Genomic DNA, 26,824 nt, shown 5'->3' on the forward strand with positions numbered 1-26,824 from the left:
TACTTGAATGAAATTTTTAATAAATAGATTTTTTTATATTTGAATGAAATTTTTTTTACACTTTTTTAAAATAGAAAAACTATTTTTTTCCTATTTTTAAAAAATGTAGAATAGAAAAAATAAAAAATTGTCCCTCCAAGGAACAATAATGCTTCAAAGAATTTGTAAAATACGAATTTCCCTTTTTCAACTATTTTTTATTTTTTTACATAAGAGTCGGAGATTGAACCGTAAAAATTTCTTTCATAATTTTGAATATGATCCATTGTGAAATTGCCAAATTCACTTTCTTTGTACACTATTATTTTGCAACCTCCTTCACTTAAGTTAACCATGGAAAGATCGAAACATATCCAAACTTTGTCCTACTCCCTTGGTTTTTTCCCTTCAATTTTTCTTTTCTTAATGCAGTTGGTTTCCCTCTAAATAACTACTTCTCATTAGGTAGAAAAGTGAAAATGAAAGAAACTAACATGAACTTATTTTAGATGGTGTCATGAGCCCCATCTTATGTCTTGTACCAATAATTTTTGGAATGTCTTCAAAATTTACAGCTATTAGTACTTGTGGTTGTTCACTTATTATTGTCAAGAAAGTTGAATTTTCAAAGTCGGCCAAAACTATGATAATTGAATTATACATTGCTACAATATATATATAAATTAAATGGTCATCACATTTTTTTTTATAAATAAGGTATTTCGTAACCGCATGGATTAATACCTAAACTTTATAGGATCTAAATGAATGATAAGTGCGTTTGATCGGCTAAAAAACAGAGACTAGACTGAACAACTTTTGTTGTACACTGTTTGATTTGAACTGGTTATGGGACTAAACAAATTAGGTAGTAAGGGACACGCTGAACAACATGACAACTTTTTGTCTACAATACAACTATAAAAATTACGAAAATACCTATTTTATTTTCGAATATAAAGATATTATCATCATATATCTCTTCGATACAGTTTTGTTCTGTCCTGTATTATTTTGTTTTGTCCCGTTTTTGTTGTTTTACGAATCAAACTTATCTAACACTACTACATGCTTAAGGTTGAAATCGAACCTAGACCTTGATTAAGGAAAAAGAAATCTGTGCCATATAATTTTCTCCATATAGTTTAGGACTTTTTTTTTTTGAAGGAAGTTTAGGACTTATTCTAATTAATGTATTAGGTATAATATTTATTTTTAGATTCTTAAGGTTGAGACAGTAAGGAGCATAGAGTAGTGGCTAGCATGACATGTTATGACACAAATAAATAAATTAATAACTTTGACTTAATTCAAAAGCAATTATTTTATACTTAACCAAATTAGAAAAAATAAAAGCCAATTATTCTATAGACTAAATTATTTTGAAGTTTTGTCAAAAAAATAAAATAAATTATTTTGAAGTTGGTTTAGGAGGTGATCCAGTGAAACGCATTTGAACCAATTATGATGTTTTCCGACCAAAAACATAAACCAATGACTAAATTAATGGTCTTAAACTAAAAATTTAAAGACAAAAAAACATAAAACCGAAAACATAAACACATGATAAAAGTGACATAGCCAGAGAGAGAGAGAGAGAGAGAGAGAAAAAGAGAGAAAAAGAGGATCTTTTCAAAGTTGCCGTAGTTGCTACTTGAGCACCGTGTTCTGGGTCGGGTCGGTTCTTCAAAGGGTCGTTGAATTTGTTCTTGGGAAGAGGAAAAATGGGTTGGATTCCATGTTCTGGAAATTCAGGAACAAAGAAGAAGATTGTGAAGAAGATGGAAGTTCAAGACAGTCTCACTCGTCAAATTAAAACTACTCCAGCTTCTCAAGGTACTGCTAAAATTTTTCTTTTTGATTGGTTTTGAAGATTCATCAATTGGGTTTATGGTTGTGATTGTGATTTGTGAGAGACCCTATTGGAAATAATTGAGCTTTTCACTTTATCAATATGTTGTTTTTTTGTATTATTTTTGTACGAATTGATCTATTTAGGGTTTCTTGCAATTTTTTTTTTAAAGTATAATTTTTTTAGGTGGAATTTGATGTGGTTAAGGACTGCAATCTTTTTAGTGATTGACCAAACATGGCTGTTTTTTTTTTTTTTTTGGCTTTGAGGGTTGGTGTTTGATATGGTGGAGTTTATAAGAGGGTACAAAACTAGCAGCAAGAGAAACATTTACATTTGATATATACAGATCATAACAATCTAAACATGTCTATTACAGTGTTTTAGGCTTATGTTATGCCTGTTGGATTCAAGTCCGAGTAGTTAGTCTGACATCGACTATGAATTGACAGAAATGTAGTTGTGTAGGATTAGTCCCCGGTTTCTACTGATTTATCAAGTCAGAATATGAAAATTGTTGTTGTAAAAACTCTGGTGGGTTTGGTAAAGTCACAATGGCACCGTGATTCTGTTGAAGCTCTAAAGTGTATGAGAATGGAGAATAGGCAATCCATAATTTTCATATTAGAGTGAACATGGTACCAAGCAAAATTTGTATAGAAGACTTCTCTCAGCTTAAATCATCTTGTTATATTTTCTGAATATTTGGTCCATCCCTAAATATCGGACAATCTTGGGGAAAAAAAGTATTGTCCTTTTTTATAAGACCCTTTTGTACTAACCAATAATTAAGTAACAATACTAGTATGAGGAATATAAATCAATTCTGTCTCCTTAAAGGTAAGCTTAGAAAAACAACCAAATATTAACAAGGTCATATATTTAGGGACGGATGTAATAATATGAGGCTTCTGTTTTATTTTATTTTCTTGCAGCTGTATAGCTTCTCAGTCACACAATATAATCCTAACTCAAAATTGTATGCACCGTGGCGATGACTTTGAAACGATGCAGTGTGTGTGTAAAATCAGTTCATGATTCATATTATACTAATAATATTTAGTTATTTGTTTTTCGGAGCTTTGAAAGCGAAACATATATGGTATTAAATTGTTGTTCTTACATCACTTGATTACAGGGAAATTGAAGCGGAATTCATCAACAAATTCCAAGGATACATCTAAACATGGGAACAATGAACACATTGCAGCACAAACTTTCTCATTCCGCGAGTTGGCAATTGCAACTAGAAATTTTAGAGCTGAATGTCTTTTGGGGGAGGGAGGCTTTGGTAGAGTATACAAAGGGCATCTCGAAAGTATTAATCAGGTCAATATAGTTTATCATGATTTAATTTCTAAAATATAATAGATTGAATGTTGCCAACATTGAACTCTTCAGAAAGGTTGAGTTTGTAATAATATGTTTCATCCTTTCTAATATTGAATATAGGTTGTCGCAATCAAGCAACTTGATCGAAATGGTCTCCAAGGGAATAGAGAATTCCTTGTTGAAGTGTTGATGTTAAGTCTACTTCACCATCCTAACCTTGTCAACCTTATCGGTTATTGTGCTGATGGAGATCAGAGGCTTCTAGTTTATGAATATATGTCATTAGGATCCTTGGAAGACCACTTGCATGGTATTTCATTTCAACTATGCAAATCTCTCTCTCTCTCTCTCTCTCTCTCTCTCTCGTCTTGTTATTTATGGATTATATGTGTTTGATTTGCAGATTTATCTCCTACCAAGAAACGACTTGACTGGAACATGCGAATGAAAATAGCCGCTGGGGCTGCAAAGGGATTGGAGTATCTACATGACAAAGCTAATCCTCCGGTCATATACCGAGATTTGAAATGCTCCAACATTTTGCTTGGCGAAGGGTATCACCCCAAGTTATCTGATTTTGGCTTGGCCAAACTTGGCCCGGTCGGAGAAAACACCCATGTATCGACAAGGGTTATGGGCACCTATGGATATTGTGCTCCAGAGTATGCAATGACCGGTCAACTTACTCTCAAATCAGATGTTTATAGCTTTGGTGTAGTCCTTCTCGAAATAATTACAGGAAGGAAAGCTATTGACAATTCGAAATCTGCAGCAGAGCAGAATCTTGTTGCATGGGTAAGAAAGTCTTCAGTTTTTGGCTTTTTAAATGGCCTTTGATTATTGAAGCACTTCATAATGAGATTTGTTAGATGGTTTGTTTTTAATCTTCATTTGAGTAATAATTTTGGAATGGACTACTGTGATATAATTGCAGGCTAGACCGTTGTTCAAAGATCGAAGGAAATTTTCGCAAATGGCTGATCCTATGCTTCAAGGTCAGTATCCTTCGAGAGGGCTATACCAGGCTCTTGCTGTTGCAGCAATGTGTGTTCAAGAACAAGCTAATATGCGTCCGGTTATAGCTGATGTTGTCACAGCTTTGTCTTACCTTGCTTCGCAAAGACATGATCACAATACACAGACGGTCCAAAACTCTCGCCTCTCTCCTGGTACTCCCTCTAGAGTCCGGAGGGGGCGATAACATGGAGCTCAATGTTTGGGGGTATAAAATAGTCCAGTGAAAATTTCAAATATGTTGTTTAATGCGGTCACAACATGCTTCAAAATATAGGTTTATAGATGTTAATATCAATCGTCTTTTGTGGTGTTCTCTCAGCTCATAGAATATGGATAGTTGCGAAAAAAACCTGTGGAATTTTGTTCGACTTTTTGGTGTTCAAAACTGCTCCTATTTCTATTTAGAGCTAAGATGTTATTTTCTCTAAATATTTATTTATTAATGAGCAATTTTTTTAATTCATAATTGATGTTCTTATTCATTCTCATTCTTATTAGTAAGCTTTCCACAATTTCATGTCCCTGCCATTCACCAAAGATTGTTCTAATATATTAAGATCGATCGATGATCTAAACTTCATTTGTAGTAGGCTAGTAGCATAGGTTCCTTTCTAAATTTGGGATATCTACGACATGCCAATGTGTTTAGAATCATGATCACTATATTCATAATTCATCTTAGTTTATGTTATTGTTTTCTTTATTGTTGCAGTTTTGGACGAACACTTTATTTATGCATCAAATTTACGTATTCATTCATAGATCAAAATTCAACTGATAAGTCGTAATCTAAAATAACAAATACTACTACTTATTCAAAGTAAACTACGTTCATTCAAGCAAAAGAAATAACAAAGTAACTATGATCATTAAGATAAAAACTGACACACCCAATAGGGTAACAAAATGTTCACTCAAAAAGGAAAAACTATCACACTACAAAGTTCATAAAAAAGCGCCATTCTTAAGCGTCTAGGAGATACTAGTACTGATGAAGATCAAACCAAAAATATTGAATTTGTAGTCTATGGATTGAAGGGTCCTTCTGGTTGTAGCTGTTTGCATAAACCTAAATAGGTTAGATATATCAATCTATTTCTTGCACCTGTTCTGTGTATATCATTGTGTTTGCAGAAATACTTCAACTGCTTAAGCTTGCAGCATCCAATCATCTCTCCCAACAGCATGAACAACTAGTTGATGTTTCTCTTCTTTGTAATCAATGGCTCCATTGCTTTCTCTTTTCTGCAACTCTCGCATCTTGGCAGCACTGGGTTAGTCCATGCATCCGGTGCACGGTCATGCATCTCGTGTATATTCTCCTCGATGAACCTTTTCACTTTCTCGAACTTTTCAACCAAATCAAATTGAATATTGTCTTGTTGAAAGTTGCAGAATTTGCATTGAAGAGTTCCAGAGATAGTCTGCAGTTTCAATTCGGATAGCAAGTGGTCGAGTGTGTGCACGGTGGCGCGCTTTGAAGTTGTCCATGGGAATGGTGGTGGTACTGTCTCACTCTTTAGTACTGTCTCAGTCTTTAGTTTTCTCTTTTTCGCGGGACAAGAAGATGGTTGACTGCATTTACGACGTCCCGACACCTTTTTATTGCTGGTGCTAGTGATAGGATTAGGAAGAGAAACATGATCTTGTTCTTGTTTTTCTTGATGAGAATCTTTTTCTTTAGATAGATCAGGATATGGCTTAGAGTGTTGTTGAGCTGGAGAGATAATTTGGAGGGGAAAGATTGTTTGAGGATGAATAGGGAGGCATGTTGGAGGTGTTAACGGCGTGTATTCAAATGGTGAAGGCCAAGTTGGTGATGATGATGATGGTTGTGAAAGTGTAAACCATGATGCATCACAAGAACGTGCAGCAGCAGCATCATGGTTCACCATGTTTGAATTAAGGAATGTTTTCAGAGTAATAGGAAGGTCTGTGGAGGGTGTTAGTGGATGGGGTGATGATGATGTTGATGAAGATGTTGTGGATGATGGTGATGGTGTTGACAACGACGACGATGATGAATATGGTGGTGATGGTGGTGGTGATGATGATGATGATGATGAAGAGGATGAAGCTGGTTGTGGAAGTGAGAGTGTTAACCATGATGCATCAATGTTTTCATGATGAAGAGCATCATCAGAATGATCATGGTTAGTCATCTTTGAGTTGCTCTTCTTTCTTTCTTGTGCAGCAAGAAACTGAAAGAAAGAAAAGAAAGAAAGAAAGAAAGAAAGAAAGAAAAGAGGGAGATTGGATTTGGTGGTTTGAATGATTTGAAGGAAGGAAGATTATATATATATATATATATATATATATATATATATATATATATATATATATATATCAACTGAACTAGGTATTAATTTGGATATACTTGATATCATACAGATAGAGTTATCCTTCAATATGTAGGATATGTTAGTTATACATTAATTCAAAAAGTTTGTTTTTTTTAAATGATAACTTTTTTTTTTCTTTGAAGAATTTATTTATAATGATAACTTATTCAAACAGATTTTACATCTTAATGTTAATACACTCAATATATTATCATCATCTTCCAGGACAAAAATGTCTTCATCTATTTTTTTTTTTTTATAGTAATTAACAAAGATAAATTAATAATTACTCCGTATATTATAAGAAACTAGTTAATCCTTATCAAGTGTCCAGACTAGAGTCTAGAAGTAAGAGTGAGAAATAAAACGAAGGCAGTTGAGTGAAAATAGGGAAGGAGATTAGTATTAGAAACAGATAAAGAGAAGACATTTGATATTTCTGTTGTGGTATAATCCTATATTCTGTTTCTTGTGCTTAATGTTCCATATTATAATTTTTTTTGGCCTATGCTTGATGAAAGTACAAAAAGCAAGTATTTTCAATATATATCGTATCCACAACGACTAGTGCGATATTAAACGTTAATTCTCAAGATCATGATTTTAAGTGCGGATTTTGTGAGATTTTTGTTTAAAAACATAAAAAGTGCGAGATATTAAAAAGGTTAAACTTTCATAGAAAAGAAATTGTCGGGATTTAGACTCGTTATCTCATTAACATGTATCAATCAACCATTAGTATATATATTTCATTCACCAATCATTATTACCACATATCACACGTCGAACGTATCCGTGTCCGGATTACGCCGTGAAATCTATTAAATTCATTAACCTTCGATGTCTCGAATCATTAATCGACATAATAGCTTTAAGTTCCGATATTTGAAGTGGTTATTAAACTCAAAATCTATGTCTAAACTTTGAAATTTAATAAGTGATTATTTTAACCTTTGATTCAAATAACATATGGCTATTTATAGACTTTCTGAATTGCTGAATTCGCTGAGCGAATATTAGGTTCGCTGAGCGAAATTGTTACTTCACCTAAAGGTTTTCTGACACGTAGCACAAAACAGCCTTACTCAGCATTTCTTCGCCACTGCTCGCCAACTCTCGCCAGCTACCCAGAACACTCTGCCTGAGTTCGCCAACTCTCGCCAAGGTTCGCTGAGCGAACTTTCTTGATGTTGTTCGCTGAGGCTCGCCAACTCTCGCCATGGACCCTTGGAGCACTGACTTTGCTCGCCAATGTTCGCCAGACTTCGCTGAGCGAAGGCTTCAATTTTTGCACATTTTTCAGCAATTCCTAACAAAATGTTTGGATTTGAAAAACTTTTGATCATGATAATATCTTCATAAAATAGGGAAGTTTTACTTGTTTTTCCTTCAAAACATGTTATCAAGTGCCCAAATTCAAAGTGTATTTTTACTAATATTTGGCACTTATCAATGCTGATGTGGTATACTTATCCTATGTTATGTGTGTATTTTCTCTGGAAAACTCAACGAGGAAATTTGGGTAACAGAGATAAAACGGGGGGGGGGGGGGGGGGGGGGGGGGGGTTAACAGAATAATGAGAGGATTGGGTTTAACGTGGATAACATACTGTTTCTAAGTTTTGTCCTAAAAAATATTGAAAATTCAAAAAATATTAAAAAGTAAAAAAAATAATTTTGATAATAAAAGTAATAAATTTATTAAAATAAAATAAATTATGATAAAATTAAATTATATTAAACAACGTTATAAAAAATAGACATACAAATAAAATTTACGTTAATATATTTTTATGCAAGCTAAAATATATATTTTTAAAAAACTAGTTTACAAGATTAATCTACATTCTAGTAATTTATAAGCTAACATACTAACTTCATTAGTAATATTTTTACTGTTGTGTTTTTTCCTGTTCTCAGAGTTGGAGGATATCACTAAACACCTACATTCTCTAGATGAGGATTTTTTGGGTTTTTGTTTTGTTATTCATTTAACATGTCAAAATATAATAATGTTCTTAGGATACAGTTAGAAAGAAATGACTAATTTTGTTTCGAAATGAATTTACAAAAAGTGATATCTTTTATTTTACGAGTCAATTTGTAAGAATGATTTAGACTCTCTAAAAAAATCTACTATTTTGCTCTCAAATATAAGCAAATGTTCTTTTTCTAGGTTCATAGAATAACTAAAATATAGATCAAATATATTAAATATTCAATGAATTTAAAAGATAATCCTTGCTTATATTTTAGACCGGAAAGAATAATATAATATTATTTGATCCTAATATCTTATATGACCTAGGGGTGTACATGGGTTGGACAAACCCACTTGACCCGGTCAAACCCACCCAACCCAACTCAAAAAAGTGGATTGGGTCGGGTAATTGGGTGGATATAGATCCCAAAACTAGAAAACCCACTAAAAAAAATCGGGTTATGGGCAAACCCGGACCCGGACTCAAAAACCCACTTGACCTGGTTTTGATTTATTTTTTAAATGGAAACCCCAAAAGTTTTCCTACTTTTTAGCTTTTGTGCCGTTTTTTTTTTCATTATTACTGGTACAAAGAAAGAGAAACCCAAATTAATGTATTCCAACTTCCAAAATAAGAAGAGTAGATCGATGATGGCAATCAAAAAGGCAAAATCCCTAAATTATTTCTCTTTCTCTGATTATATAATAATCTCTTTCTCTGGTTATATAATAACAATACTCAGTCTCAGATTCTCACTCTCTCTAATTTCTAAAAACTTCAACGGATCACTCTCTCTATTTTGATTTGCTTAGTGCAATTTTAGTCTCTTGAACATTTGGTATGATTATTTTATGATGAACATCTGCAATTCTGCAAATTGCAAGTAATTTATTACTTTGATACTATCATTTTATATTAAAAAAAAATAGAAAAATCATTTGGGTAACCCACTACCCAACCCAATCCAACCCGGAAATTAGTGGGTTTACCCAACCCGGCCCAATGTTATAACGGGTGGTTATTTTCTTGGACCCAATCCGGAGTACCCTATGTGGTTCGGGTTTTGGTTTTGGCCAAACCCAACTCAATCCGGCCCACGTACACCCCTAATATGACCCACTCCTTATATCCACACATCAAACTAGGGGTGGGCATGGTTCGGTTTTTAAGGAAAATCGAACCGAACTGAACCAAACTGTTTTCAAAATTCATAATAACCGAACTGAACCGTTTGTCTTTTAAACCGAATCGAACCGAACTGTTAAAATGGTTTGGTTTTATGGTTCTGAACCAAACTATAACTAACTTTTGACTAAAAAGAACTGAGCCATTAAGAGAACTGAATCGAACCAAACTGATAATCAGGAACCGAACCAAACTGTTTCATTTTAGTTTTAAAACTGTTAGTTATGGTTCAGTTTTTTTTTTGGTTTGGTTCGGTTTAGTTCTGCAGTTCGGTTTAGTTTTTAGTTTTTTTTGCCCACCCCTAAATCAAACTCATTTATGAAAGGAGAAAACTTATATGCATTTCTTTAGATGCTGTTTTTCCTGTTCCTCTCACAAAAAGGTAGTTATTTATATTTTTTAATTAAAAAAAGAAAAAGAAAAATGTTTTTAAATAAAAATAACTTCCCCCATGTATCTAGCACAGTAAAAACTGTGTATATGGAACTGTACATAAGTTTGGTCCTTTATGAAAATCGGTTTCAATTGACTTCCACCTTACCACTTATACAAATAATATATAAAAAAAAAAATTAGGTCATTCTACAAAGAAGATGGGCAGTTATAAAGCAAGCACCAAGGCATGTGCCTCAAAAACGGCATAAGCCAATCCTTATACAAAGATAAAGTTCCTTCTAATATCTCTTCAAGCCACAACTTCACTTGCTAACGTTCACATTTATACTAATTAAACTACTACCTGATTTAGACTCAAAGCATTCAAAAACACCAACAATCTATTTCTTTGATTCAGCAGCACCTGTAGATCCAATTGGTGATTCTGGCCAAATTTGTGCGGTCTTGACCTTTGATATGCTTGCCATTACACTCAATGGAGTCACATCTCCAACAACTGTTACCTTCTTTGCTGCAAAGTCTATGTTGAAGGATGTAACCCCTGCCAATTTAATTACCAATACAAAAGAAAACTTCAATAAACAATTGTAACCATGTAAATATTGGGATATAAAGAAAAGTTTTTTTTGGCAATTAATAAGACTCGTGCGATTAATGATTTTTTTTTGTCAAGTAGTCTAGTGGTTACGAATTTTACTCTTAAAGTGGATAAGTGGAGTGTCCGAGATTCAAACCCCTTGTCCCTGCATATAAAATATGATGTTTCTACCGACTGAGTTAAGCTCACGAGACGTGATTAATGAAATTTAGTTAAGGAATTGTTCAATAAAACTTAGATTTAAATCCTGAATGGAACAAATGTTTATCAGATTTTAGTTATTCCTTGCCGAATTCTAAATTACTAAGACTATTTCTTATATGTGAAAATGACAAAAATAACTTATAGATAGATAGATGATTAGCTTGAAATTTAAGAACTAGTTTTTTACTAAATATTCTTCAATACCATTTGATTTATGATTTGAACTATTGAAAAAATTATGAGAAACGTTCTCATGTGATTTGCATACCTTGCATTCTAGAGAGATGTTTCCTAACCTTCCCTTCACAACCTTTACAGTGCAGAGAAACCCTCAATACCACAACCTGCAACAAAATTCATTCAAAAATCACATCATACATGATGAGACAACACTCACTTGATGTTGAGTCCATATTATCTATAAAGCACAAACACCATAAACCAGACACAACACAAACACTGACATGTTCATACAGATAATGATATAAGAAAATCATATATGTGTTGGTGTTGTGTTAGACATTGACACGGGTCTGACACCAGGGTCCGGCACCAGAAGACGCTTAATCTAAGAAGTGTATGTGCTTCATAGCATACTGTACAATGAAAATCTTGCTTATACACATATGAACAGAATTCAGATAGAGATGGATATTAACCTGGTTTGAGGAATCAGACTTTGAAACAGAGGAACTAGAGTGTTGTTGTTTAGATGAATAATTCTTTTCATCTTCATGAAAAATTTGAGCTTTCTTTTTGTTATCATCAACCTTGTTTAAACTCAAAACAGGGTCATAATCTAATACACCACCAACACCATCCAAAGAAATTGTGTCACCAAGCAAATATCTTGATGAAATAGTAGGAGGAGTGATTAAATCAGAAGGTGGCTTAACCCAACTCCTTCTTAAAATACTATTAATTGGTTTTGAAGAGTAATTATTAGCAACATGTTCAGTTAATTTTTCCGCAGCAGTAGTAGTCGTAGTAGTAGTTTTCTTCTTCTGATCATGAGTAGCCTTTGTTACATTTTTCTTTTTCTTGGATTTTTTGTGATCATGGAGAGGTTTTGGGTTGATGGGTGATTGAGAAGAAGAACTAGGGGAAGTGAAATCTCTTGCTGGTGTTCTTTTTGGATCTGTGATGATCGGGTTGTGACGATCGAGGGCTCTACCACCAAAATGAATGGTGTTGGAAGAAGATGAAGAAGAGGAGGATGCATGATCAGTGGTAAGACATATTGCTGTTGAGGCTTGTGATGCACAGAAGATTTCAATGCCTTTCATGTTTGGATTATGATTAATCAGAAGAAGTGATTGTTTGTAGAGATTCTGTTATGAAGGAAGATATAAGGAAGGTTGGTGTGGTATGGTATTTTGAGGAGTGTGAGTGAGGGACTGAAATGGAGAGAAACAAAACAGAGAAAGAGATAAGAGGTATGGAAGTGGAAAATTCATAATTCAATTTAGATTCTTTGTTTAAGTAGAGTTTTTTTTTTTCTTTTTCAAATAGTTAGTGATATGACAGACTAGTAGGTTTTACTTTTTAAGTGTAGAGAAGTGAGAAATCAAACCCTCATAAGGTTTCGATAGCCATCAACTAAACTATAGTGGACTAATCTATTTGATCAATCGAGTGTGAATTTTGTTCTAATGAACGATCAAAGACGAGGACCTCTCAATGATCAAGTATCAACAATCAACAAAATGACATCTGATTTATCATATATAAAATCCAAGTATCTTCTACCCACAGTTGTAGAGGTTCATATCCGAATCAAATTTATTTGCATTCGCATTGGGTTATGGCAATGATCCAACCGTAGACTACATGATTAAGAGAGTTAAATATCTATCAGTTATGTCACATGTTGGTCGTAATATACTAGTATAAAATATAATGGTGTTATAATAAGTTTCTATATCCACCCTCGGATGATATATGTGTAAACTATTCTTAAATTGACAATACATTTCAATTTAATATGTTTTTTCAATGTAAAACTATAATAGAAATTTATGAAATCCTAATCACTAGAAAATCTACTAATAAACAAAGTATGCTAGTAAAGATAATATCATTATAGTAGTATTCCATTCACTATACGTTAAAAATGTATTGATGTCAATACAGAAAAGAAAGGAAGAATGTCCTGCATATATAAATGGTTATATTTCCTATTAAAAGAGTGGAAGTTCATCAATTTTATGAAGTCACCATTAATGGCGGGGGATGGAAACTTTGTATCTATAATATAGTAAAAAAATAATATTTAACCTACATGTATGAACATTTTTGTCTCATATTCATATAAATGTATTTACTTTCAATATAGTTTAGACTTTAGATTATCTTTTTTATCTCTATATCACATATAAAAAGATAAATGTATACATATTCCACGACATAAGAGTACTATTTTATTTCACGGGTGTTTGTAATTATTACTGCTCTCAAATGTTGCATAACACTAATATACTATTCTAATTTGTAATCATTCCTTATAAAAATGATTCTATTGGCTTGACGTGAAATTCCAGCGACATGAATTTCCGTTTGAAGCACTGGCTTGAAGTAAAAGGATAAAAAAATTGCTGGCACAAAACACTGTTAATTTAGTTAATACACTGTGTGACCCTGCATGCTTGTTGGACATGGCTTATCAATTCAGTACTTACCAAGTCACATGATAGCAAGTTGTCCTAAAATCCTTTTTAGAATTGAACATTTGGTCAGATTCCATCGACGAAAGTGATCTAGCCGAGTTCAGTCTTTGACAAAAATAATACTTTTTTCACGTTTTAATTACTTTTTAGCCGAATTTCAAACTACTAATATTTCATATAATGTATGTTTAGTATTACGGTTGCTCGCTATGATCCTCACAAACCCGTTAGGATATCAAACATGCATTTACTCATTGCAAAAGATCAAGGAAATTAGGAAAACATCAAACTAGTTGGCATAAACATTTGATCCATATAAATGATATAATGCATGATTAGTACTAAGGTTGCTCGCTATTAACACACCCCTCGTGCCCAACGATGTTGGGGTTAGTGTGCAAATATAAATGGTGAATGACTCAATAAAAAAATCTGATGATAGCCGACTATCCAACATATTGTGAAAAATGTTTTGATATCATCTTATAATTTAGAGTTGAACCTAACTTAACTTACAAAATCAGCTTGTAAGGTGATGACTGTCTCACTTAAAAACACATATTCAGATGTTCTCACAACTGATGTTGTCGCAACTGATGTGAAACTTCTTTAACAATACGTTTACTCCTGCAAAAGATCAAGGAAACTAGGAAAACATCAAAGTAGCTAGCATAAACATTTGATTCTAGTGGCACTTGAACACAATAAAGGTATTATTAAGATTCTAATGGAACAAATTCGGCCAGTTAGTAAACCATTTGGAATTTTGCTTTGTTGTGGATGGATGAGATGCAAAGCTACTTTCTTTCTCTCTTACCATTAAACTTAGAACACAAAAAAAAGTTTTCTCCATAACTCCATAGAATCGGATGCTTCTATAGCTTTCTTCCTTCTCTTTTCCTCTTTACTTTTCCTTGCTTATTCCATTTTTAATCGATAGCTAAAATTCTCTCTTCCCTTTTCCCCTTTATTCCAGTTTTCCAAAAATCTTTTATATCGGCTCTAGGAGTAATTTTCATAACAATATTTTATTTTGGGTTTGGTTTATTTTATACCCCTACATATGTTTTATTCTATCAGCTTAAAAAAAATAATTGACCCATCAAAGAAAATTTGACTCTATTTCCACGTCACTTTGAAACGATTCACTCATTGGTCTTAAAAACTCATATTATGTCCTAAACTTCAACTCACTTATTAAAGGCACGATCATGGTCGATATTACTAGTTAGAGTTTTCACTAGTCTTCTATCCATACACGAGAGTGACAATTTGTCAAACTTTTGTCGATCTCCATTCTCCGATGATTAAACGCTGAAAAACATATAGACACACCGGTAGAGTCAAATTAATATTGGTGTGAAATATTCGTCAACTTTTGTTGATCTTTTAAGGTTCTCTGAGAATTCTTTACGAATTAATATTGGCGTGAAATATATTCATCAATTTTTTTGATAATAGTATTAATCTTTATCAAAGAGCTTAGACTAACCATATTCAACCTCCCAACCATTTTTTTTTTTATGTTACTTAAAGGCTTCAATTCCGTTTATGTTTATGAAATACTTTCAGAAAGAAAAAAGAGAGAATTATTATGAAGTGGAAAAAACTGTTTGGGCTTTAACGAGAGTGTTGTTGAATGCAAATGGGCCGTCATATCAAAAAACATCTAGGCCCAAGGAAATGCTTCGTTCCACTGTCTATTTTAGATTAGAAAAAAAAAAATATTGAACGACCACAGTGGGAGTCGAACCCACGACCTTTTGATCCGAAGTCAAACGCGCTAATCCACTGCGCTATGCGGTCTTTGGTGTTAAATAGTGTTTTATTAAGCTATATATAGTTTATCGTTCATCAAAATGCACTGGCACCAAAGCCAATTTATGACATGTTTTATTTTATTTTTTATAACATAGAGGGCTAGAGCTCAAAGAGAAAAAAGATTACACATGAGTAATCTAGCGGAAGAAATTCTCCCCATTACATTAGTAATTAACAAATGACTAAAATTCACCGGATAAGACTCTTAAAATTTCATCTTTTGATCCAATAAACACCCGTAATTTGTCAATGTATCCACACAAAAGTTTGCTCCACGATAAGAATGGTGCACTACAACTTCGCAATAAAAATCAATGAGCCTTTGAATGTGTCTAACAAGCTAATATCTCATAAGGCAGTAGGAAATTATGTTCTTTCGATGCAGCAGTAGGAAATTGAAGGGGCATGTAGTGGTAAGATGCAGGTTAAGGTTAGTTGGCCTTTTCAACAATGAGGTGGATTAAGTTGGAATACATATGAAGCTAGTAAGGGATGGATGATATCGAATTATGGTGGCATGGTGAGTGGTGACATGAGGTAAAGATGGATGAAAATTGGTTTTGTGGTTTTTCTCCAAATGATTGGAAAATGTAATATGTAGTGGATTTGTTATGAGTTTATATGAATGTTTCACGTTAGCTAGATCAAAAGGTTATACGGGAGTTGAGTTGAATATAAATTCACATGGTAGAGTTGCTGATTTTAAGCTTCTACATAAGAATATGAGATTAACACGGTTGATATTTCAAGTGTGAGTTGAGTCCCACATCAGATGAAAAAGTGAATCTCGAATGGTTTATAAGTAAGATAACCCATAAACTTAACATTTTAAGGTTTTCGGTAAAAGTGTGGTGTCCAACTCACTTTTGTAAATTAGTGTCAACCGATATAAATGTTTTATTCGAACTCAAACTCTCCTTCTTATTTCAAACAAATCATAATTTTTTTTGTCAAATAGCCTAATGTCAAGACTCACACATTTAAATGCGAGAAAACATGAAATCCGTGATTCGAATCTCGGTCACTCTAATAATGTTCGTGGTAGCTACCTTACTAATAATAAACTTGATAAATAAAAATGAGAATAATAAATAAATAAATAATAGACACTATATATAAAGAGGTGATATGAAATATGAAATGAAATGGTTCGATATATGAGGGAAGAAAGGACCAAAGAAAGCAACAATATTTGGTAAGGAGTTTCCTTCCGCTAATGGTGCAGCAGATCGAAACAACAGAGGAGAAGGGATTGGACGCATTGTGTTCTCGAGGATTCTGGAGGAATGGGTCACCCAATCCCAATCCCAATCCCAATCCAATCCCCGCCGTAGCACTTCCCAACATTCTCACGCCGACCACCACCACCACCACCACCACAATAAATGGATTATCACGGCGGTCCTATTTCCGAACCCAACACCCCAACCACCCCAAGACCCACCCTATTCCTCTCCACTTCCGGAAAAGCCCTTCTCGTCTCTAACTCCAACAAATCCCTCATTTCTAATTCAGGCAAACGTCTCGATAACACCAATAGTAAGAAAAAATATGTCAAACAGGTTACCGGCAGACATAATGATACCGAACTTCATCTCGCTGCGCAACGCGGCGATGCTAGTGCGGTTAGGCAGATTTTGGCTGAAATTGATGATCAAATGATGGGAACGTTAAGTGGTGCTGAGTTTGATGCTGAGGTTGCTGAAATTAGGTCTGCTATTGTTAATGAGGTTAATGAGTTGGGTGAAACTGCTTTGTTTACAGCTGCTGATAAAGGACAGTTTGATGTTGTTAAAGAGCTTCTTCCTTATACAACCAAAGAAGCACTTTCTTTTAAAAACCGTTCTGGTTTTGATCCTTTGCATATTGCAGCAAACCAAGGTCACAAAGGTACAATAATTATGAAAATAAAATAACTTTATTTTATATTTTGTTATAGAATAGCATACACATGAACACTTATGTTATAAACACATATGATATGCCAACAATGAATTGGTCCAAGTGGTAAGGGTCTTGGGCCCCTTAAGCAGGAGGTGGTCAGGGGTTCGATTTTTGGCTCCTGTGTGTATGGAAAGAATTCGGTTGGGAGTAGATAATCCACTTTTGTGTCCCACAGGTTCCGTGACGGAGATTAGTCATCTGTAATGACGGTGGTAACTTCGTGTAACCCAAAATAAAATTTAAAAAATAAACACATGTGATATAAGGTATTAAATAAGTTGTTTATGTAAACAGTTAGGTTATGATTTAGATATTGTTTATTAGTTTTTTTTTAGACACTGTTATTATATATTGTTGTGTTGGGGCAGATATTGTGCAGTTCTTGCTAGACCATGATCCGGAGCTAATTAAGACATTTGCACAGTCAAATGCAACTCCTCTTGTATCTGCAGCTACAAGAGGGCATGCGGATGTTGTTGAACTCTTACTATCATATGATCCTAGTCAGTTGGAGATAGCTAGATCCAATGGAAAGAATGCACTCCATTTAGCTGCACGTCAAGGTTATGTTGATGTTGTCAAGATTTTGTTAGGGAAGGATCCGCAACTTGCTCGAAGGACTGATAAGAAAGGACAAACTTCGCTTCATATGGCTGTCAAAGGGGTTAACTGTGAAGTGGTGAAGTTGCTTCTTGCTGCTGATGCTGCAAGTGTCATGCTTCCTGATAAGTTTGGAAACACTGCTTTGCATGTAGCCACCAGGAAGAAGAGGGTAGAGGTAATATCGTAGATGCTCAACTTTAAACAATGATAAGCTACATACAATAGTATAACTGTAAAACCATGAGGAGATCGCTAATTATATATATGTCCTGTAGTTTATATATTTTTATATATTCAATAGTGTATTTACTTTGAGGAATATATGATTTTAACAATAAGAGTGAAGTAGTTATGACATGCAAAAATTCATACAGATAGTGAACGAGTTATTGCTTCAACGTGACACCAATGTGAATGCCCTCACAAGAGACCGCAAAACAGCTCTTGACCTTGCGGAAGCACTTCCAATATCGGAAGAAATTTTGGAGATTAAGGACTCCCTGATTCGTTATGGTGCAGTTAAAGCCAATGATCTCAACCAGCCAAGGGACGAGTTAAGGAAAACCATGACACAGATTAAGAAAGATGTGTCTTTTCAGCTTGAACAAACTCGAAAAACAAACAAGAATGTGAATGGGATTGCCAAGGAGCTACGCAAGTTGCATAGAGCAGGAATCAACAATGCTACCAACTCTGTAACTGTGGTTTCAGTACTATTTGCAACTGTGGCATTTGCAGCGCTTTTCACGGTCCCTGGTGGGGATGATAATCAAGGGAAGGCTGTGATGGTGCACAAAACATCTTTCAAGACCTTCTTTATTGCTAATGCTATTGCGCTTTTCACTTCTTTGGCTGTGGTGGTAGTTCAAATAACAGTTGTCAGAGGGGAGATAAAGTCCGAGAGGAGGGTTGTGGAGGTGATCAATAAGATGATGTGGTTAGCCTCTGTCTGTACTTCAATTTCATTCATTGCAGCATCTTATATAGTAGTTGGTCGGCGCAGCCAGTGGGCTGCAATCCTTGTTACTGTTGTTGGGGCGATTATAATGGGTGGTGTTCTTAGTGCAATGACATACTATGTTGTCAAATCAAAACGTCACCGAAGAGAGAGGAAAAAAGAGAAGCTATCAAGGAATGGAACATATTCAATGCGTAATTCTGATTCTGAATCAGAAGTAAATCCAATTTATGCTATTTAATGTTCAATTTGCACTTACAATGTAAGTTTGATACCCTTGTTCAATGTTTTTTTATATGACAAACAGTGAAAATGACTCCTCTAAGGTTTATTTTGTTTATAGAGAAAAAAGATGGCTTTTATGGAAGTAAATGGCTTCTTGGCTGTGTTTAAAAGGGAAAGAACGAAGAGAGCCAAATCGGTCAGTTACACTTTCTTAGAAGGTTGGTTTCACACCAGACATTAGTTGTCATATTTATCATTTATGCCGTCAACATAATATTTTGCGCTTGTTTTGTTAGGTGTAGTCCAAGGCGCAGTAAAGCACCATAAAGAGGAAACAACTAGCTTGTGTTGGTTGAGATGAAATCTGCCGTGAGGTCCACATCCTTGATCTCTTAGCTACTCCTTTCTTGTTAGGCAAGGAACACGCTTTTAGCACCTTCTGAAACTTACACTATGTCAATTTTAATTGTTGATTGCTGATAAAATTGTCCAAAAGGACAATCATCAAACATTCCAATCAATAACTATGATGTTAAAGAGGATAAAATATTCAAATTTTTCATAAAATAATTACTTATGGGGTAGTTTTGAGTTTTGTAAGGAGATAGAATTTGAGAAGGTCAGCATCAAGTCTCAAAGTCACTTCCTAGGAATAAAGGGTTGAGGGTTCATTCAATGGAGACAAAATGAAAAATAACCATTTATATCTAATGAAAAGAAAATGAAATTGTTGAAAGTTGAATCATATGATGATTACATATATGGTTTTCTTGTGTCTGGTGTCTTTTTTTTTTTGGTCTGGTGTCTTTTTTCCTATACCTGATCTGATTTAGCTGAATGCTTTACATTTCTCGAGGTTGTGGTGATTAGTTGGTATGACATGGGAAAGCCATGAGTCCAAAGGATATGGCTTGGGAGGAAAGTTTTTCCCCGCTCTCCTTAGTTTTATGATAAGAGGAGTCAAAAAGTGATTCTAGACTTATAAAAGGAATCTTTATGCGTTTGGAGTCAAAACTCAAAAGTGATTCTAGACTTAAAAAAGGAATCAAATAAAAGTATTGTATTTATTTATTTTCACTTTCTATCCATCCAAACAACTAAAAAGTACTATCTGATTTTCTATTTATTTTCATTCATTTCATCCGCCTTCTTTGATCAACCAAATATAGTTTTAAATTTATAGGGTAGCTTTTATTGAGATTAACTTAAAATTAAGGAAATTCCATATTAACTATAGTGTTTAGGAAATTTTGCTGTGATCCAAACATGTCTTTTAGCTTATAAGCCATAAGACAAAAGCTAAAAGCTAGCTTTTTTGACTCGGCAAATAGACCCATAGTAAAAAGTAGTTCAAAGTCGTGTAAAAAGATCATACATCTATTACTCCATAGCAAGCTACTAAAATCCAAAAGGTAGGTAGCTCGTACAAAATTTCGTCAAATAATCAGTAGAAAAAATATTTAAAACCACAGTTTCAAAAAGAAGTAATTGTCTCATTACTTTGGCAAATTTTTATTTTCCGGTCTTAGATGAAATGATAATCTAGTGAAATTAAACTTATATAATTGTGAGATCACGAGTTCGAATCTGGGTCACGACGTTCAGCCTAACAATTTCGACATTTTTTGTCAGTTGAGCTAGGACTTATGAGACACTTTGACAAATATTATTAATATCGACAATTAAATAAATAAAAGTATTTGTAAAAGTGTTTTAATGTATTTGTATAACTTGCATTTTAATTTGACAAATCTTGTCATGCAAAGACGGTCAAACAGGGACACTAAGGCTTTGTTTGGATTGGTGGTATGAGATGGAATGGAGTGGTATGTGGTGGTATGAAGTGAAGTTCCATTGTTTGGATTCTTTAAAAATGAATGGAATGGAGTGGTATGTGATGGTATGGATTCCATCCCATTCCATCATTTTCTCTTATTTTTCTTCCCCTCCAATTTGGGGTGTATGGGATGGAATACAAAATGTCCAAACAATGGAATACATTTTATGCTCCATTCCATCCCGCTCCGCTCCATTCCATCTTATTCCATTCCGCTCCATTCCGTTATGTACCATCAATCCAAACATAGCCTAAGGCAGGTTAGCTGAGTGCAAGTGTGAACAAGGAGACAAACAGTTATATATGGGATTTGGTGTTTGGCAAAACTGAAAGTGATTGAAAACGATGGTTGTTGATGAGTAAGAAGAAAAATGAGGGAAGTGGCATTGGCGTGGCCTCAAATCTCAAACACCCAATACAACACCTACACCAATTAGTTCTCTCTAATCTCTATTACACCTGCAATTGATCTCTAATAAGCGGCTGATATTGTTTTTATTTATAAAACTGTATTTTAAATTTGAACCGTCTATCTCAAATCAACGGTTATGATTGACTATAGTGTGCAACTGTATTTTAAATTTGAACCATTTTATCTCAAATCAACGGTTATGATGGTCTATCGCCTCTCAAACATGAGGCTTGCAAGAATGAAATGCCTAAGCATATTTTATTTTATTTTATAAGCTAAGCATATTTAATTTAAAATCTATATTCTATACCGTTCAACTATAAATAATATTTGATATGTTGTTATGGGATGGGGGTGCTGGCCAGTTGGCTGTGTATTAGTATTTTGTAATTGTTGGTTTTTGAAAAAAAAAAATCATTAAAATATGAAAGGAATTTGTTTATATTATTGGATTATATTATATTATATTATATGACAACAAGGCCATATGGATTGTAGAACATCGTCTTGATTCTTCTACTAGGGCGGCTGTACGTACGGGAAAACATTACGTATGGTTACCATTTTGTTCATAGTCATTTTCACAACTATTTTGGTCAGATTTCAACTCCATTTGCTACCAATATCATATTGACTCATTATTACAAATCATTAGCCACCATGTAAGGTTTGTTATCTACTATTATTACTGATAATAGAGTGGTTTTTTTTTTTTATTTATAATGATAGAGTGGTATTTCTATGAAGTAAAGAAAAGCTAGAAAAATTTTGAGTAAAAATACCGTATTTTGTTATGTTGTGAACGACTTGTTTATATAGATACTGAAGAGAAGTTGTTCCATATTGATAGAAAAGTCATTATATTATAAACGACACTCACTAATGTCGAAATCATATAGCTATTTATAAATTCATTAGCCATTGCGAGTTGGACAGTGGCATATTCAAGACCCTGATTTAGAGTTTCAAACTTTTGAATTCTTGAGCTCTAAGTGGTACAAAAAGTAAAATTCAAGAGATTAAACATACAAAACATATAAAAATACTATATTCTCCCTCAAAAGCACACGATACTCTATATTAATACAAAAAGTAAAATAGTATTTTTGCATAAGTTTTTTTACCATTAAATTAGTACCAAGTCTTAATCTAACAGTGAAGTCAAACAAATTTGATACAGCACATTGCATTAGTACAACGTAGAATCAACATTAACATCTGCATAATAATACTAAACTATCAATCAACATAGCAAAAAGGAAAACGGAACTTTGAGGTCACATAGGACAGAACCAGAAAAAGAAATTAAGAAAAAAAAACAAATAAAAATGCAAACATCATTGTAGTCTTACTAAGTGGAAAATACACGCAAAAACAATATGGGACCTGTATAATGTATAGCTAAAGTTCAACATTTACCAAACCAACCAAAAAACCAAACCTCACTTTGGTGCATTTTGTTTTCCCTATTCATTTGAAGCATATTGATTATTATGCTTCCAATAATTGGATTTATTATTGTTTATGTTGCTTAATTACCACTAATCCATTTCTAAATATCTTACTGATACTATTTTACTTCTTCACTTTCTAGATCTTAGAAACACCACCACCTTAATAACAACAAAAACAACAAACATATGTTATAGTTTCTTGTTTATGAATTTGTTGGTTGGTGTTTGACTGTTTTCTTTTCATTTCTATAAACAATCAACAAAACCCAATTCCTCAATTTTGTAGATTTTTTCAATCAATATCAATTTTGGTATCCCAATTTTAGGGTTTTACTTTTCCCCTTATTGATAGATAATATGGGAGATATTCAATAATTGTAACTTGATTATGTGTTGAGAAAAATGTGAACTTTGATAAGTTGGGATTTCATAAAAGTAGGAAAGGTAAGAACTTTCTTAGAGAAAGATGAAGAAACAATTGACAGGTTTAAGGGGTGATTCTCACTTGCACTCGGCTATTCGAGTTGGAAATTCGGAATCGGTGTTGGAAACAATCTCTGAGAATCAAGGTGAAGAAGAGTTAAAGGAGTTATTTTCTAAGCAAAATAATTCTGGTGAAACTGCTTTATATATAGCTGCTGAAAATGGTCATCTTGATATAGTTAAGGAATTGATCAAATATCATGATGTTGGATTGGCTAGCTTGAAAGCTAGAAATGGATTTGATGCATTTCATGTTGCTGCTAAAAATGGAAACTTGGGTATGTTTGTTAAATTTAAATGTATACAATGCTTAGAAGTTAGGTGTAGGATCTTTACTATATATTGTTTTCATGGTTTTGGATTTACTGCAATTAAGGTAACTGAAATAGTAACAATAATTTCATATCTTGGTTGTATCTTTTGTGGTCCATACAAGTACATCATTGCTCTAACATATGATTAGGCCTTAGGGTGTTTGATTAATCCATTTGATTTTACTTTTAAGCTGATTAAACTAAATTTTGATGAATGGTTATTATCAATTGGTTGCTCGATGCGGCAAGGAATTTGGTTATGTTTTGAACTATGATTTGAGCTCTTGTTTCCAAATATACGAAATCGTTATGTATGCCAGCTTTCTTGGTTTCCCATTGACCCTTATTTTATTGATCACACGATTTATAAACTTACGAGTTTTCACCAATTTAATCTTTGGAATCTGTCTGAGTTCTTGTTTTTTGTTTGTAGAGATATTGAAGGTGCTCACGGAGGCATTTCCTGAAATTTCAATGACGGTTGATCTGACAAACACGACTGCACTGCACACTGCTGTGTCGCAAGGACATATTGAAATAGTAAATTTTCTATTAGAGAAAAGTAGTAGCGTCGTAACTATTGCGAAGAGCAACGGGAAAACTGCATTTCATTCTGCTGCAAGAAATGGACATGTGGAGGTCATCAAGGCCCTGCTTAACAGCGAACCTGAAATTGCAATGAGAATCGATAAGAAGGGGCAAACTGCCCTCCATATGGCTGTTAAAGGACAAAATCTGGAGGTAGTAGACGAGCTTTTGAAACTGAACCCATCTTTTGCTAATATGGTGGATGCCAAGGGAAACACTGCTCTGCATATAACAACTCGGAAGGGTCGTCTACAGGTTTGAAAAATGCCTTTTTTTCTCTTTCTTATGAAGCACTGAACTTGTGTTCTTTACTACTAGACATTGGACTATAGAGTTCTTCATCTTCCAAGACCTTAAACAACATAAACTCGATATCCTCATTAGTTCAAGAATACTATTTCTCTTTGATACGTCAGAAAATGTATGCTTTTGTACCATATATTAACATTGCATCAAAAAAAAAATACCATATATTAACAAGAATGATATTATTAGAATATTTTATTAATTCAAAAAGTGAGAAAACATTCAAAAGGAATTTCTACCTGTGTATGTTGTGCCTGGTTGATAAAAGATATATAAACTATCAACTTAGTTTTTCGACACCTGTGGTGGCTGTACGGTGTACGTATGCATGTCACTAGAGTTGTAAATGCAAGTAATGAATTCAGTTATTGTCGTCTGGTAAATGGTTGGTGTAAATAAACATAATAGTTGATAGAAAGTGTGGTGTTTTTTGTTTTGAAATAAGTTTTACATTCCTTGCAAATTTTACTATCCTCAACTTTTTTTTTGAAAAAGTACTATCCTCAACTGTTTGTAGTAGTCCTGAGTTTAACTTCTAGTTGAGCAACTTGAGCAGTATATTAGGTCGCGTTATCCTGCAACCGTAGTATGCAAACTTATCTTAGGATTCTTGTGCTAATCTTGCAGATTGTTCAGAAGCTACTAGAATGCAAAGAAATAGACACTGATGTTATTAATAAATCTGGAGAAACAGCTTTGGATATTGCAGAGAGAACTGGTCGCTTGGACATTGCCAAATATTTGCAGGACCGTGGAGCTCAAAATGCTAGATCCATCAAATCGCCTTCAGCAAACAGAGCCCTTGAACTCAAACGAACTGTGAGTGACATAAAAAGTGGGGTGCATAACCAGCTGGAACACACATTTAAAACGCAAAGACGAATGAAAGGCATAGCAAAGCGAATTAACAAGATGCATGCTGAGGGGCTTAACAATGCAATCAACTCCAACACCGTTGTTGCTGTCCTCATTGCAACAGTTGCTTTTGCTGCCATATTTACTGTCCCGGGCCAGTATCCTGAGAACACTGAGAATCTCGCGCCTGGAATGTCTCCTGGGGAAGCCAATATTGCTCCAAATATTGAGTTCCTGATATTCGTAATATTTGATTCTACGGCCCTTTTCATATCATTAGCTGTTGTGATTGTCCAAACATCGGTGGTTGTTATTGAGAGGGAAGCAAAGAAACAAATGACGGCAATTATAAATAAGTTAATGTGGATAGCATGTGTGTTAATTTCTGTGGCATTCCTTGCAATGTCATACATAGTTGTTGGGGATCAGAAAGAATTGGCTATTGCAGCCACGGCTCTAGGAACGGTGATTATGGCGGCTACTCTAGGAACACTTTGTTATTGGGTGATTGCTCACCGACTCGAGGCCTCCAGATTACGAAGTCAAAGAACAATGACAAGCAGTAGGCATTCATTGGCTATGTCAGCTATGTCAGCTTCCGAGAATGAGTATAAAACAGTGTACGCAATATAAATTTGATTTTTTTTGTCAAATTATGCTAACATAGATGCAGGCATTTACTGCTCTGTAGCATGCCTTTCGAAAATACAGGCAAAGAATGTATTCATAGTATAGATGATAAGTAAATATGTCATTTTACATTGAATTATTGGATCATGCTCATTTTCACAATATTTAGATTCATTTGAAAATCATTCAAACCTATTGGTTAACTGTCATATATAACACAATTTTTTATACTAAAGCTATTATGGCTGGCAACAACTATGCAATTAGTGAAATATTTGGTATATATAATTGTAATTTTTCTAAGAATTACTACTCGCTCCTAGTCAAAAGAACAATCAACGTATAAAATTCTTAGACGTTGATTGTTGGTAGCCTGTGATCAACTTTGTCACAGCAGTGCATCATTTTGAAGTCATTGCATTCCACTGTGCTGATGATAACAGATTTTGTTTCTTATATAAGCATGACCAATCAAAAGAATCAAGATAAACTATCAAATTGGCATGGTTTGAATAGTTTGCTGCGGATTTAGGTTTAACACAATTGCGTGTTGCCGCATTTTCTGCAATTGTGGATCACAGGCTGTCTGATCAAGATTGATTAGTATGCGTGTGATCTACATCTGCAGAAAATTACAACTGCAAACTATCGTGATTCGCCCTTCTTCATGCTTATCAAAATTTATAATTTGGAAGAAACAAACTTTTAAATGTGCTCCACACTCTTAAAGGAATTATTAATCTCTCAATTGCAGGTAGATGAAACTTAAAACCAAAAATATATATAATAATTTCAACATTTTTTTTGGTACATTAATAATTTCAACATAAATCTTGATATC

General features: G+C 33.9%; 5 protein-coding genes and 1 non-coding gene across 7 annotated transcripts; 3 read left to right on the forward strand and 3 right to left on the reverse strand.

Moving 5' to 3' along the window:
• Nucleotides 1-1,165: 1,165 nt before the first annotated feature.
• Nucleotides 1,166-4,646, forward strand: LOC123890504 (probable serine/threonine-protein kinase PBL7). Its single transcript, XM_045940123.1, has 5 exons — nt 1,166-1,815; nt 2,970-3,160; nt 3,284-3,473; nt 3,567-3,958; nt 4,098-4,646. Exons 1-5 carry the CDS (start codon nt 1,704-1,706, stop codon nt 4,362-4,364), a joined length of 1,152 nt encoding a protein of 383 aa, XP_045796079.1. The 5' UTR covers nt 1,166-1,703; the 3' UTR covers nt 4,365-4,646.
• A 727-nt stretch (nt 4,647-5,373) lies between these two features.
• Nucleotides 5,374-6,075, reverse strand: LOC123891666. Its single transcript, XM_045941579.1, has one exon. The coding sequence runs from the start codon at nt 6,073-6,075 to the stop codon at nt 5,374-5,376; it is 702 nt and encodes a 233-aa protein (XP_045797535.1).
• A 4,124-nt stretch (nt 6,076-10,199) lies between these two features.
• Nucleotides 10,200-12,590, reverse strand: LOC123892757 (protein SODIUM POTASSIUM ROOT DEFECTIVE 2-like). Its single transcript, XM_045942617.1, has 3 exons — nt 11,547-12,590; nt 11,156-11,231; nt 10,200-10,626 (listed from the first exon to the last, which is right to left on the reverse strand). The coding sequence occupies exons 1-3, from the start codon at nt 12,171-12,173 to the stop codon at nt 10,466-10,468; spliced, it is 864 nt and encodes a 287-aa protein (XP_045798573.1). The 5' UTR covers nt 12,174-12,590; the 3' UTR covers nt 10,200-10,465.
• A 2,695-nt stretch (nt 12,591-15,285) lies between these two features.
• Nucleotides 15,286-15,359, reverse strand: TRNAR-UCG. Its single transcript has one exon. It is a non-coding gene; the product is annotated as a tRNA-Arg (tRNA).
• A 1,157-nt stretch (nt 15,360-16,516) lies between these two features.
• Nucleotides 16,517-19,849, forward strand: LOC123888745 (ankyrin repeat-containing protein ITN1-like). 2 transcript variants are annotated; one of them, XM_045937899.1, is made up of 5 exons: nt 16,517-17,264; nt 17,687-18,096; nt 18,296-19,141; nt 19,223-19,322; nt 19,401-19,849. In XM_045937899.1, the coding sequence occupies exons 1-3, from the start codon at nt 16,760-16,762 to the stop codon at nt 19,118-19,120; spliced, it is 1,740 nt and encodes a 579-aa protein (XP_045793855.1). In that variant the 5' UTR covers nt 16,517-16,759; the 3' UTR covers nt 19,121-19,141; nt 19,223-19,322; nt 19,401-19,849. The 2 variants fall into 2 exon arrangements, with proteins under 2 accessions (XP_045793855.1, XP_045793856.1); XM_045937900.1 differs by having other exon boundaries at nt 19,223-19,300.
• A 2,733-nt stretch (nt 19,850-22,582) lies between these two features.
• LOC123888746 (ankyrin repeat-containing protein At5g02620-like) lies at nt 22,583-26,174 on the forward strand. The gene is made up of 3 exons (XM_045937901.1): nt 22,583-23,568; nt 24,038-24,447; nt 25,126-26,174. Exons 1-3 carry the CDS (start codon nt 23,274-23,276, stop codon nt 25,984-25,986), a joined length of 1,566 nt encoding a protein of 521 aa, XP_045793857.1. The 5' UTR covers nt 22,583-23,273; the 3' UTR covers nt 25,987-26,174.
• The last annotated feature ends 650 nt before the right edge of the window (nt 26,175-26,824 follow it).

Source organism: Trifolium pratense, linkage group LG6 (assembly GCF_020283565.1).
Source record: "Trifolium pratense cultivar HEN17-A07 linkage group LG6, ARS_RC_1.1, whole genome shotgun sequence".
Lineage (NCBI taxonomy): Eukaryota > Viridiplantae > Streptophyta > Magnoliopsida > Fabales > Fabaceae > Trifolium > Trifolium pratense.